Source organism: Geotrypetes seraphini, chromosome 15, assembly GCF_902459505.1.
Source record: "Geotrypetes seraphini chromosome 15, aGeoSer1.1, whole genome shotgun sequence".
Taxonomy (NCBI): Eukaryota; Metazoa; Chordata; class Amphibia; order Gymnophiona; family Dermophiidae; genus Geotrypetes; species Geotrypetes seraphini.
In genome coordinates this window covers 53,718,878-53,732,920 of record NC_047098.1, presented here as the reverse complement: position 1 = coordinate 53,732,920, position 14,043 = coordinate 53,718,878, and the positions used below count along the sequence as shown (strand labels likewise).

The 14,043-nt window shown below is 44.0% G+C and overlaps 1 protein-coding gene across 5 annotated transcripts in view; it reads right to left on the bottom strand.

Moving 5' to 3' along the window:
* The window catches only part of KSR1 (kinase suppressor of ras 1), a 256,106-nt gene that overhangs the window by 111,682 nt on the left and 130,381 nt on the right, over window positions 1–14,043 (bottom strand). For 4 of the 5 annotated variants that reach the window (XM_033922274.1, XM_033922275.1, XM_033922276.1 and 1 more), the window contains exon 2: window positions 13,607–13,747. In XM_033922274.1, coding sequence (XP_033778165.1) covers window positions 13,607–13,747 — 141 coding nt within the window. Of the gene's footprint in view, window positions 1–4,728; window positions 4,831–13,606; window positions 13,748–14,043 lie in introns of those variants that run through there. The other variant, XM_033922278.1, reaches the window with a different exon arrangement.

Sequence of the window (14,043 nt, the reverse complement as noted above, 5' to 3'; positions counted from 1 at the left end):
TTACTCTCTAGTACCAGTTTTCACTTCTCAAACCTTTAACTCTTGTGAAGCCTTGAAACACCAAACGCTTCTTCTGAAGCGAGCTCCAGCCTAATGTTTTACCACTCCCCATTTACCTTCCTTTTTATTTATTTATTTTTTTTACTAATTTTACTTCGATGTAATTTTAAAAAAAAACAACCCTTTCCCTCCCCAACTTCCCTTTTGTTCCATGTATGTCAATGTGAATCCGTCTAATATTTTTTATATTTGATAAAATATTGCTTTTATTTACCTATTTTAATTGTTTTCTTCAATCTTTTTATATTGTACACCGTTTAGACACTTGTTTTGATAGATGGTATATCAAAAATAAAGAAACTTGAAACTTGCACAGGCTGGAGGTGTGGGACGGGAAGGGAAGAGATGCCCACCCAAAACGGACTTTCTGGCTATGCCACTGGCTTACATGCAATCCCAGAATCTGTGTCCAAACCTCCATGGCCAATTTTGGGCAGTCTATACAGAATTGGGGGGAGGGAGGGGGCGCACTTAAACACGAGGACAATAGTTAAAGTTTGTTACCAGTAAATTTTGACATTGCAACAAAGCTACAGCAAGCACAGTACAGATTCTTCATTCACACCAATGTGAGCGCAAATAAAGCTGGAAAAGCCACCCCTCTCCCTGAGGGCAGAAATTAAAAACCAGAGAGAAAAACCCAAGAACTGCCCCTAAGACAGTTGCTTACTATGGGAGAGGCTGCTCTGGTATCCTGTATCTACTGGAAAGAGTGAGGAGTAGGCAAACAGAAAATAAAATGTCAAAAAAGAAATAACCGGATGCACCAGGACAATTTTGTCACCATTTGTTAACTATGAGTTCACCAAGAGCAAAAACGGAAAGTTTATAGTAAAGGAGATTTCCAAGTACTGGTAAGCAGTTTATGACCAAAGTGCATAGTATGAGTTACTTATCAGACCCACAGGATGTCACTTTTGGACTTTCCCTTCTATGTGGGGACAGTACCCATGACTTCCTGTCAGGTTTTCAGTCCACAAAGATCCAACATCCAAACCAGGCACAAGAATCTCTGTATCATCAGGTGTATTTATTTATTCTATAAATGGCGCCTTAAGTTAGGGGCCTAACTTAACGCTTTAAAAAACGGTGCCTGCTTATCGGCTACAAAGGCGCTTTACAATGCCTAATGCCACTATAGGTACGATTCATGTGAAAAGTAGGCCTATAAAATATAGGCCTTGAAAACCCTGGCCTACATTTCCGGTGCCTACCTTTTCTGAAGCCGCAGTTCTATAAACTGTGCCATTGCATGATTGATACGAGATCGTCAGCCATGTTTAAGGCAGCAGCCAATAACAACGCAGTTTATAGGATCCAGGCCTTAGAGTGTAGTATTGAATATTCACCAACACTTAAGCGGTTACCGCTACTGAACATTATCTGCGTCAGTCCAGGCATTATTAGATTAGTGCCAGGGCAGTTCAGAGGCAGAACCAGAACCAATGATTAGTGGTTATATTCAGTCCTCTAACCAGCTAAATAAGTGGATAAAAATTAGGAAAGTCTTTTTATCTTAACTTTGAGCCAGATGCTCTAAAATCATCCTGTGGGTCGCTGTGATGCTGGTAAATTGTCAGATCTGAAAATGGTGATCGACGTTCAAACAACTTCATAGAAACATGACGGCAGATAAAGGCCATATGGCCCATCTAGTCTGCCCATCCACAGTAACCATTCTCTCTTTCTCTGAGAGATCCCACATGCCTATCCCATGCCCTCTTGAATTCAGATACAATCTCTGTTTCCACCATCTCTTCTGGAAGATTGTTCCACACATTGTTCCACCCTTAGATTACTCCGGAGCCTATCACCTCTTAACTTCATCCTATACCCTCACATTGTAGAGTTTTTTTTCAAATGAAAGACACTAGACTAATGCACATTTATATTATGTAGGTATTTAAACGACTATCATATCTCCCCTTTCCTCCAAAGTAAACCGATTGAGATCTTTAAGTCTGTCCCCATACGCCTTATGATGAAGACCACATACCATTTTAATAGCCTTCCTCTGGACCGACTCCATCCTTTTTATAATTTTAGATTATTTAAAGTCAGCACTTCATTTTGTACATCGTCTGGGCATCGGTCAGGGCGCTCATTTTAATATCGATGAGCTCACTATAATCCATTTACATACGATTATCGGAGGCTGCTACAAACCACAGAGAAGGCCGCGACTTACCATTTTGGGCATCAATCGCTGAAATACATGTTAAAACTGGTTTAGCATCGATAGTTAAAGGCATGGTGAGTTTTGAGCATATGCGCCATTATCTGCTCAACTATCCCCGCACCCAGTCTGAATACTAGACAGTGCCCAGTTAACGTCTGGGTGACCACTGGAGCCTTGTATTGATTTAGTCTGTGGCTGTAAGTGGCTTAAAATCTGGCAACAACCCGTAATTATCTAATATAATAAAAGGCTACTCGCGCATGCGCACTCCCATCTGCGTGTTCCGTTTTCCGTGCGCTGTAGGGCACTGCAGGTAGGAGTGCGCATGCGCCAGAATCCCCCCCCCTCGAGGCGGAGGTCGGCCGCGGTGGCTGTCGGCGGCGGATGTCGGCCGCAGCGGCGGCAGGCCACGGCGGACAAAAGCTACAGTAAAAATAATTAAGTGCCAACTTCTAAGACCTCAAACCCGAGACTCACAGGATAAAACTAAAAAAAAGGGAGACACAATCCCACCACGTGTCAGCTTGAATAGAAACCTCCCCCAAAAATGTCTGCCAACTGTTTAGAAGAATGATAAGTGAAGTCCTTAAGATCTGGATGTAACACATGCTACAGAATGACCAATCCCTACTGATTCAAAAAACTATGCAACTTAACCCGATCAGCCTGTCCATTACTTACAGCCTGGGCACATGCACACACACAGGGAAGTATTGGGAGAGAAATGGTGCTGCATAGGAGGCAGGGAGAGAGACAGATAGATAGATAGAAGGAAAAAAGAAAGCCACAGGGGCAGGGAGAGACACAGAAAGACAGACAGACAAAGGGGGCCAGGGAGAGAGACAGACAGCAGGAGGGAGATAGAGACAGATAGATAGAAAGAAAAGAAGAAAGACACAGGGGCAGGGAGAGACACAGAAAGACAGACAGACAAAGGGGGCCAGGGAGAGAGAAAGACAGCAGGAGGGAGAGAGAGACAGATAGATAGAAAGAAAAGAAGAAAGACACAGGGGCAGGGAGAGACACAGAAAGACAGACAGACAAAGGGGGACAGGGAGAGAGACAGACAGCGGGAAGGAGAGAGAGACAGAAATAAAGACACACAGACATATATTCTAGCACCCGTTAATGTAACGGGCTAAAATACTAGTTTTTTATATTGTACCTCCAAGTCCAAAAGCTATCAAAGTAGTGTTCATTCAGGTACAGTAGAAATTTCTCTGTCCCCAGAGGGATCACAGTCTAAGTCAAGTGACTTGCTCAAGATCACACTTAACACCTTTAAAATGACGTTGAAGACTTTTTTTTCTTCCACAAAGCCTTTGGGCAAGATTCGATTGAATTTGAGCTCATTCATATTTTCTAATGGATATTCGGGCCATCTGTCATCAGCAGTCCTGTGATTTGACATTAGTACATGATTCAATCCTGTGCTAATTTAATAACATAAGAACATAAGCAGTGCTTCCGCCGGTTCAGACCATAGGTCCATCCTGCCCGGCAGTCCGCTCTCGCGGCGGACCAAACAGGTCACGACCTGTCTGAATCACCAGAAGGGGCTCCCTTGCCACCTTGGTTTCTCATTGAATGTGAATGTTGCTCTGTATGTTTGGTTTTTACCTGATTTAGGTCAGTCCTGTTTAAAGATGGAGCTCTTTTTATGTTGATTTATATTGATTGTATATTTGTAAACCGCTTGGACCAGACATATGAATTAGCGGTATAACAAGTTTTAATAAAACAAAGAGCCCCAGGAGGATCTGAACCCTGACTTCTTTTCCATCACTTAAAGGTATTGCTTCTATTGGCAAACTTATTCATTTAAACTTACAGAAATATGGAATGGTATTCCTCTAAGGTTAAGAGAAATAGGTTCACTTCAATCCTTTCGCAAAAATTTAAAAACTTGGTTATTTTCAAAATTGTATGTTTGTTCTTTATTTCTTTTGAATTTATTGTAAACTGAGTTGAGCTTTATTATATGAAGATGACCCGGTCTATAAATTCAAGTTTTAGTTTAGTTTAGTTCTCAGTCACTGCTCTAACCATTAGCTGGTTTAGTGGATCCACTCTAGTGAAATGTTGGTCCTGGGAAACATAGAAACATAGAAATGGATGGCAGATAAGGGCCACGGCCCATCAAGTCTGCCCACTCCAGTGACCCTCCCTATCTATCTTTGCGGATAGATCCCACATGTCTATCCCATCTGGCCTTAAAATCTGGCACAATGCTGGCTTCAATAACCTGAAGTGGAAGACTATTCCAGCGATCAACCACCCTTTCAGTGAAGAAGAACTTCCTAGTGTCACTGTGCAGTTTCCCGCCCCTGATTTTCCACGAATGCCCCCTTGTTGCCGCGGGACCCTTGAAGAAGAAAGCACCTCAAACTCCAGCTCTACCAGTAAATCTACAGCTACAAAAGGCCATACTGCTCTTTAAAGCACCTCACAAACCTGCACTTGGTTTTAAAATCCCCAGCGCCACCTACCTTTGCATCATCCACACACAGCAAAGCCCTCACCCGCTGAAGCTTCACCGGTTGATCCTTCTCCATCTTCACCTGAGCTTTAGCAGGTGCCCAGTTCAGTAAACACTGCATGATTTCATTAATCTCCGCCAAGGAGCTAAAGAGCTTCAGATGTGATCATTACCTTGCGCTTTAAACAGAGCAGACTAGCCACTGAGCTCTGGAAGGACTGTGGCAGAGGAGTCGCTAGTACAAAAATAGGCTGAAAGCTAGACAAGTCAGCACACGTGTTCAGAATAGATGAGGGGGGATCTTTTACTGACACTACAGCTGACCTCACTGACATTCAATGCCCAAAGAGGACTGTTTAAATCCATGTGAACAAAATAATGGGAGAAATCCTTTTGCTGCTTACTCGGGTAAAGGAGTCTTAATAACGCCCTTCCCCCACCCTCCCAGCAAAACAAAACAGAAGAAAGCCAAATTGACTGAACCTTTGTTCTCCTCCTGTACTGACCATGTACCGGTAACTCATTTCTGAGTAAAGAAAGGCAAAATTCATAAAAATGTGCATTGTATAAAGTTATTGTGCTATACTGCTTAAGCTTATTTTTTTTAGAAGGCCATTTTCAATAGGACGTCCTAAAATTTGGATGTTTTGCAGAATACGCACAAAAATCCAGTACCAAACATGCAAAAAAATATTTCTTGTTTTTTCAAAAATGGCCATTTTTCAGAGATACGTCTTGTCTTTTTGAATTTAAAAAAAAAAAAAATGGCCAAAAGTAAAAAACACAAAACAAGCCATTGGGATGTAGGAGGGGGGTCAGAATTTGTAGTAGACTGGTCACACACAGACATCTCACAAAGCAGTGGGGCACCTCAGGGAGCACTGCAGTGAAAGTCACATAAAAAGTCCCAGGTACACATCCCACTAAATCTCCATATATTGTGTGGTGAGCCCTACTAAACCTACCAGACCCAACTGTACACCTCAACAATAACCCTTATGCCTGCAGGTGTCTCCTATATGATGGTACAGTAGGTTTTGGGTGGTCTCACATGCTCAACCACAAGCAGAGCCGGCATTAGTGGAGGGCAAACAGGGCAGCTGACCTGGGCCCCACAGCTTCAGGGGACCCCGCGGTCTGGACATCTCTTCCCCTTGTCAGGCCACTTCCCTCCCTTCCCCTCACCTTTGCAGTGCTTTTCATAACCGTTTTCTCTCTCTCTCTGCACTGATGTGGCAGCTGCTCTTACTAGTTGCACGCAGATGCCCCAAAGTTTTTCCTCCAATGCGATCTGCCCAGATGGAAACAGGAAGTTGCATCAGAGCAGAAGCTTCGGAGCAGCCACATACTAGTGAGAACAGCTGCCACGTTAGGGCCCCCCTGAGAAAGAAAACTTTGATTTTGAAAAGCTTCCATGAAGGGAGGGAGACGGTCTGACAAGGGGAAGAGGTTGAATGGTGCTTTAGGTTTATTGTGTGAAGAAAGAGGAGGGCAAATGCTGGATGGAAGTTGGGGGGGGGAATGAGAAAGAGGAGCAGATGCTGGATGGAAATGGGGGGAGTGAGAGAGATGAGCAGATGCTGGAAGGAAGTGGGGAGAAGAGAGAGGGGGGAGCAGATGCTGGAAAGAAGTGGAGAGAGAGGAGAGCAGATGTTGAATGGAAGTGGAGAGGAGAGAGGGGGGAACAGATGCTGGAAGGAAGTGGGGAGGAGAACTGGAATGGGGGAGTGAGAGGGGGAGCAGACTCTGTATGGAAGTGAGGGGAGGGAGAGGGGGAGCAGATGCTGGATGGAAGTGGGGAGGAGAGAGAAGGGAGCAGATACTGGAAGGAAGTGGGAAGGAGAGAGAGAGGAGCAGATGCTGGAAGGAAGTGGAAAGGAGAGAGAGGGGAGCAGATGCTGGAAGGAAGTGGGAAGGAGAGAGAGGGGAGCAGGTGCTGGAAGGAAGTGGGGGGAGAGAGAGGGGGCAGATGATGGATATAAGTGGGGGGAAGTGAGAGAAGGGGCAGATGCTGGAAGTGGGGGAAGTGAGAGAGGGTGCAGGCGCTAGATGTAAGTTGGGGTGAGAGGGGCAGATGCTGGATGTAAGTGGGGGGAGTGAGAGAGGGGGCAGATGCTGGAAGAAAGTGGGGAGAATAGAAATGGCACATGCTGGATTGAGTTAGTGAGATACTGGACGAGGTGAGAGAAAGCTTTGGCAAGCTGTAGGTAGACACAATTAAAAGAGGGAAATTGAGGACTGGATAGTAAAAAAGGATTTAATCTAAACCAGGGGTGTCAAAGTCCCTCCTCGAGGGCCACAATCCAGTCAGGTTTTTAGGATTTCCCCAATAAATATGCATGAGATCTATTAGCATACAATGAAAGCAGTGCTTGCAAATAGATCTCATGCATATTCATTGGGGAAATCCTGAAAACCCGACTGGATTGCAGCCCTCGAGGAGGGACTTTGACACCCCTGCTCTAGACAGAGGTAGAAAATAAATTGAGAAGAAAGACCAGAAAGTAAAGGAAGGAGAAAGGAGAGGATACCAGAGCAAGGAGGGAAGGGGAGGAGACAGATACCAGATCTGGAGGCAGGAAAGGGGGTAGAAAACAGATACTAGATCTGAGGGGAAGAAAGGAGGAGAGAAAGATGCTAAGGGAATAGGAGGCTGGAGAAGGCATGAGATGGGAGAGTTAGTGCATGAGAAAGGGAGAAGGAAAGTTTGTAAACAGCTGAAAAGTAGAAAGGACAAGGGTGAAATTTGAATGGTCGGTTAGGCAGAAAAGGAGAGGAAGAGCTAAAAAGGAAAGATCATTAATCAAAGACAGGAGTAGTGACGGAATAAAACAAGACAGGAGAGGAGAAAAGACATATGGACAGCAACCAATGGAAAGGAAATTATCAGAAGACATTGGAAAGCAGAAGAGACAAAATGGAACCAAAATGATGAAAAAATAAAATGTGCAGACAACAAAGGTAGAAAAAAGTGTTTCATTTTAAATGCATTACCTAAATATGTTAGCTTTTGGATATGTGCATCACAGATATTTCTACTGTGTTCAGTGGCTTACTAGACATTTGATGAGGGGTGGGGGTAGGGGTGGGCAGTGGGCCTGAACCCAAAGTGAGTAGGCACTACATTTTCTTCCTGCCATGCCCCATGCCTCCTACCAAATGCAAAATTTCAATACCTAAGTTGGTGGGCTTCCCAGAGCCCTGCCATCTGAAGATTTCTTTCTCTAGTTCAGCAGCTCGAATTCTTCAAGCGCTGCAGAGACGCTGTCGCTAGCTGCAAAGCCTGGATATTACTGACTGCCAAACTGGAAGAGGTGGTCTTCAACTGGCAGGGTTTTGGGATCACCACCAGCCACAGCAAGGGAGATGGCCTGGGATCCCTGTGTGTTCAGTACAGAAAGAAATACATATCTTTTTATTTCTCCAGTGTTGTAATATTGCTGAGTTTAATTTCTTGGGGTTCCCAGTTCAATTTCTATTTGTTTGTAATCCCTTGCTCTGTATTTGGAAAGATCTGTCTTTGTTTTAAGTGTACACAAGTCATTTAAAGTTGTTTTATGTGTAGTAGTAAGTAATGGGAGGGGGGAATATTAGGGGGGGGGGCGGAGATGCAGAGTAATGTTGCCCAATTCAAATCATTCACTTCGGTGAATCAATTCAAATCAATTTGTTGTCCAAGAAAATTGTATTTACCAATTCAGCGACCAACACTCCTTTCTTCCCTCGGTAAAATCTGACATACTTCCAAGGCCTCCTAAAGCAGCAGCAGCGGTGATGAACAGTCAGCAGCGGCATTGCTCTGAAGGTGCTACTCTGCGGCCTTCCCCACCAGGGCCTTCCCTCTGCCACGTCACTGATGATGTTACTTACGACACGGCAGAGGGAAGCCTTAGCGGGGCAGGCCATGAGCAGCCCATTCAGAGCAATGCCACTGCTGATCACCTACCAGTGCTGCTGCTTTAAGAGGCCTTGGAGGTATGTCAGGTCTCATGGTGGGAGAGTCGGTGATGTTGCACAGAAGGATGGGATGGATGGAAAATTACTGCACAGGGGAATGGGAGGGTGGGAGGGATGGAAAGCTGCTACACAGGGGAATGAGTGGAAGGGGAGGTAAGCTGATGCTCAGGGGGATGGGAGGGGAGAAAAGATGATGCACATGGGGGAAGAGAGAAAGAATTGTTGAGATAGAGGAGAGGAAGGGGGAGAAGAGATACAAAAGGGTGAGAGGGGGAAATCCTGAATATGGAAAAGAAATAAGGTGAAGGGGGAAAGTGTGGCACAGTGGTTAAAGCTACACCTCAGCACTCTGGGGTTGTGGGTTCAAACCCACGCTGCTCCTTGTGACCCTGGGCAAGTCACATAATCCCTCCCATTGCCCCAGGTACATTAGATAGATTCTGAGCCCGCCAGGACAGACAGGGAAAAATGCTTGAGTACCTGAATAAAGTCATGCAAACCATTTCTGAGCTCTTCTGGGAGAACAGAATAGAAAATTAAATAAAATAAAATAAAATAAATAAAAGGGCAGGGAGAGATGGTGAATGGGGAAAGAGAAAGAAATGTTGCACCTCATAATGGAGAGGAGGAAGGGAGAGATGCTGCAGGGAGGGGAACAGAGGTTGACCCAGGGAACAAGGTGGAGAGAGAGAGAGAGAGAGAGAGATGGTAGACAGTGGGAAAGAAACAAATGTGGGACATAACAGTGGAAGGTAGAAAAAAAAAATTATTTTCTATTTTGTGATTACAATATGTCAGATTTGAAATGTGTATCCTTACACAACAGTGTTGAAGTGGGGTTGGAAAGGAAAAAAAAAAAAGAGGGGGGGGGTGGAAAGTCTACAAAATAAACCCACCAGAACATTTGAAAAAAAACAAACTAACACCTGATTGGGCAGGAAAAGCGAATCGAATTAAAAAAAAATAAAAAATAGATTCATTGGGCCAAATCTAGGGTAACCAGATTTTTGTCCAGAGAAACCCGGACACACGGCCTCACCCCGTTCCACCCCTAGCCCTGCCCCAGCCCCTCCCCTTCCGCCTCTAGCCCCACCCTAGAAAGCCTCATCTTTGTTTTCTGACCTCCAGGCCCCGTCTGGAGGGTCTCCAAGCATGTGCGGATGCATGTAATGTCATCCGTGCATGCTCAGAGGCCCTCCAGACGCGGCTTTCCAAAACCCGGACAAACTACCGGGTTTTAGAAAGTCCATCCGTGCACCCAGACAGTCCTGTAAGAAGAGGATATGTCTGGGTTTTAGCCAGATGTCTGGTAACCTTAGCCAAATCAAATCAAAAAATTTTCCCTGAATCGGGCAGCACTAGTGCAGAGAGGAGAGGGAATCACAGGCTCCCTCCTTAATTTCTGCCCTGAGTCCCAGCATGTCTAAAACTTCCCCTGACCACAATTATAGCAGTTAGAGTGAGATATGGGCCCGAGTCCCCTTCTCTACAGTCCACTTTATTGACCACCAGGCTACATCATAGACCTGCTTGCTGTTCTACTAGGATAGACCATAACATCTGTAGCTGCCATACAGATAGGTATGTATTGCTTCATTCAAATCTTTGGCGGGTGGAAGGGGGTCAGTGACCAATGGGGAGTGTGTGTGTGTGTGGGGGGGGGGGGGGGGGGGGTCATGCTTACATCCCTTCAGTGCTCACCTGGTCAGTTTGGGCACATTTTTAGCATTTACGAGTATTTTTTAAAACAGGTCTACGAGTTGCTCCAAATGTCCAAATTCTAATTTGGACATCTTCTTAAATGTTCGATTATTATAGAAAAACGTCCATAATTTGAGGACTTGAGCATATTAGTTATAATGATCTTAATGTTGTTGAAGTATTTCTTGCTCTATGTAGAATTACTAATCTTGCTTTCTGTACAAGTTATTCTTCAGTTCAATCATTTTTTATTGAAAGTTTTTAGCATATACATACTCAATAAATATATTTAACAAAAGAAAAACGTCAAATCATAAGCCCGCCCCAGTTCCACCTCTAACATGTCCCCTTGAGATTTAGATGAATTGCAGATGAACAGCACAGAAATTAATCTAGAAAATAGATTGCAAAAATTGGAAGGGTTTGGCAAGAAATGTCTATTTGTCCCTTTATACATTTTTCTTTTTTGAAAATGAGCTCCATATCAGAATTAGAAAAGGTTCAAAGAAGAACAACCAAGGGGAGCGATAAAGGGGACGGAACACCTCTCATAAGAGAAAAGGCTAAAGAGGTTAGGGTTCTTCAGCTTGGAAAACAGAAGGCGGAGAGGGGACATGATAGAGGTCTACAAAATCCTGAGTAGTGTTGAACAGGCAAAAGTGACTCAATATTTCACTCTTTCAAAAAGTACAAAGACCAGGGGTCATTAAATGAAATTACATGGAAATACTTTGAAAACAAATAGGGCGAAATATTTTTCCTGCTCAAAGAATGGTTAAGCTCTGGAGCTCTTTACCAGAGGATGTAGTAACAGTGGTTAGCGTGTCGGCGTTTAAAAAAGGTTTGGACAAGTTCCTGGAGGAAAAGTCCATAATCTGCTATTGAGATAAACCTGGGGGAAGCCACTGCTTACCCCGGAATCCATAGCAAGGAATGTTGCTAATGTTTGGGTTTCTACCAGGTACTTGTGACCTGGATTGCCTATTTTTGGAAGCAGGATATTGAGACAGACGGATCATTGGTCTTACTTATATGTTCATTTGCCACCACTTTCTAGGCTGCTAAAATTTTTTATGTTTGGATTCCAATTTCTTACCTTGAAATCCAAACCAAATTCATTCTACTTGAAAACATAGTTTTCATAAAATAACTTTGAAGAGTGCACCCCTCTCCCCTACCCTGAAGAGTTCTCATACCTCACTGCAGCCCCGATGCTCAAAAGCTATCCATGCCAGTAAGACTCATTCAAGCAGTCTTACTGTCACGGAAGCACAACCTCCGATGCACACAAGGGTTCTCCGTGGCTGCTACTGCTCCTTGGCAGGAGGAGGAGTTCTGTCTACTGATGTAGGGTTACCAGACGTCAGAATTTCCCCAGACACGTTCTCCTTTTGAGGATATGTCTAGGGGTCCAGATGGCTTTTCAAAACCCGGCACTTTGTCCGGGTTTCGAAAAGAAATCGCGTCGGGAGGGGGCATTCGCGCATGCAACATAGTGACATCACGCACACGCAGGCATGCGGGTGATGTCATTGCATCGCATCTGCACGTGCGCAGATGCTTTCCTGCCCAATGAACAGGGCTGGGGTGGAGTTGGGGTGTAACGGAGCAGGAATGGGTGAAACTGGGTGGGCCTGGGGGGGTGAGTCTAGGGGTCCAGATTTCACCGACGTAAAATCTGGTAACCCTATACAGACTACACTTCTGAGCAGGTGCCAGGCACAGCTCCTCCCCTCTTTTACAAAGCCACTCCAAACAAATAGCATGCATATGATTTGCATGCTATTTGTGTGAACATAGCCCGATATAAGTAATTCGCTCACAACCTAGTGTTTTTTTTACCAAGTTGATGGAGCTTTGTGCATCTGGGCCTGACTATTGTTTGTATGAATGGTAATTACTGGCCTGGTTAACATCACTTGCAATTTTTTTTACTTCTCTTTTTAAAGAGCATTTCATTTAAAAAGGCCCAAATATTCAATGTCAAGTCTGTCCCTGCATGCAAAACTCTGTTTCCTTTACAGATCTGGTCTGCCAATGCTAGTTTTCAGGAAATAGACCTGTTTACAGCCAAAAGAAATGTTTAGAAATGAAAGAGAAGCCTTAAAATCTTCCACCAAATTCTTTGTATCCTCTGGTTTCCTAACTTCCTTCCCTCCCTCATCAAAGTAGTCTGACAAGGTTGAAATACAACTGGGCTACAGTGAACTTTCCCGTTTCCTGTCCATTATAGGCATCGAAACAGGAAGTGACAAAGCTAAGTGAAAGTAGAAACCTTAAGGCACAAACAGTTAACAAAAACAGGAAGTGGCACAGCCCCAAAAAAGTGAAATTGGAAATATTAAGGCCAGAGGTATAGCCACACAAGCTATTTTGGGTAGGCATGAGCCCAAAGTGGGTAGGAACACAAATTGCTCCCCCCACCCCAGCAAATAATAAATACTTGAGCTGCTGGGGATCCCCCAAGGCCCACCAGCTGAAGAGGTCCTCTGGCAGCCAGAACAACTCCTATACTTGCTGCAGCCACATATCGCAATTGTACAATTGAGCATTCCCTCCTACGCATCCAATAGATGGTGCTCAAGCACTCCAAAATAATAACCGTCTTAGAGCGAAACGTTATATGTTTTTCTACCAGAGAGACAATGGTCTCGCTGCCCTACGTTTTAATACATAGGGTTTTTTTTAGCCTTTTTACGTTGCCAGACAGTTCTTATTTTGGAGTGCTTGAGCACCATCTATCGGATCCTCATTTGAACCCCCAAGGCAGGCTTTTTTCCTATAAAGCGAAAACAAGGAACGTGTATAACAGTTAATTGTATTAAATAAACTCTATCTCAGGTTGATATGTACAGTTCCTTCCCCGCTTTCTCTCTATTGTACATTTATCGTGAGGTTTATTGCCTTGTTTTTTGGAGCGTATTTGTTTTCACATAATATAACATATAATTGAATTATGAAAACCCCCCAGATATTGTGATTTTCCAATTATATGGGTCTGCAGGGCAACTCCAGTAAATTTAGGGACAGTTGCCATCTCTGGAGCATAAAAAAAAAAAATAATAATAATCTCTGGAGCATAGGCACAGGCTCACAAATCCAGACTCGGTAATCAGCAGATTACGAAATTCACATTCCAGAGGGTTGGATTATTCGTCTGATTTCAGAGACAGGCTTCTCTTCTAAAAAGCTCTTTTCACCAGATTCTGTAAAAGCTAGATTAAACCCACCTGTATGACCTCTTTTCTTATGCCAAGCGTGTACAGCCAGTCACTGACTCTGGGGTAGCTGTTCAGCGTTGTCGTCCTTTCCGTGAGAGGCACATGGAGTTTGCACTGAAGCTGTTTGCCAATGTACTTCACCAGTTTTCTCTGTTGGAATCAAAAGAGAAGAGAGCTATTGGTCAGCAACAGTCCAAATCTTGTTTTCTATTTTGTGATCGATCCAGGTGTCATTGCGGCCCTAAGAGAGACATAGCAGCCACGACAGAGAGACTACAATTATTCAATCACGGATCTATTACTGAAATAAAAGACAAGATGCAGGTGACATACTGGCAGTATAATTTTATGCACACACACAATACTGATTTCATTGCATCACTTTTCTTGTCAGTCGGAAAGAAGCAGTTTCCAGGAATTTAATCATTTCTGCTCACAGTGAACTC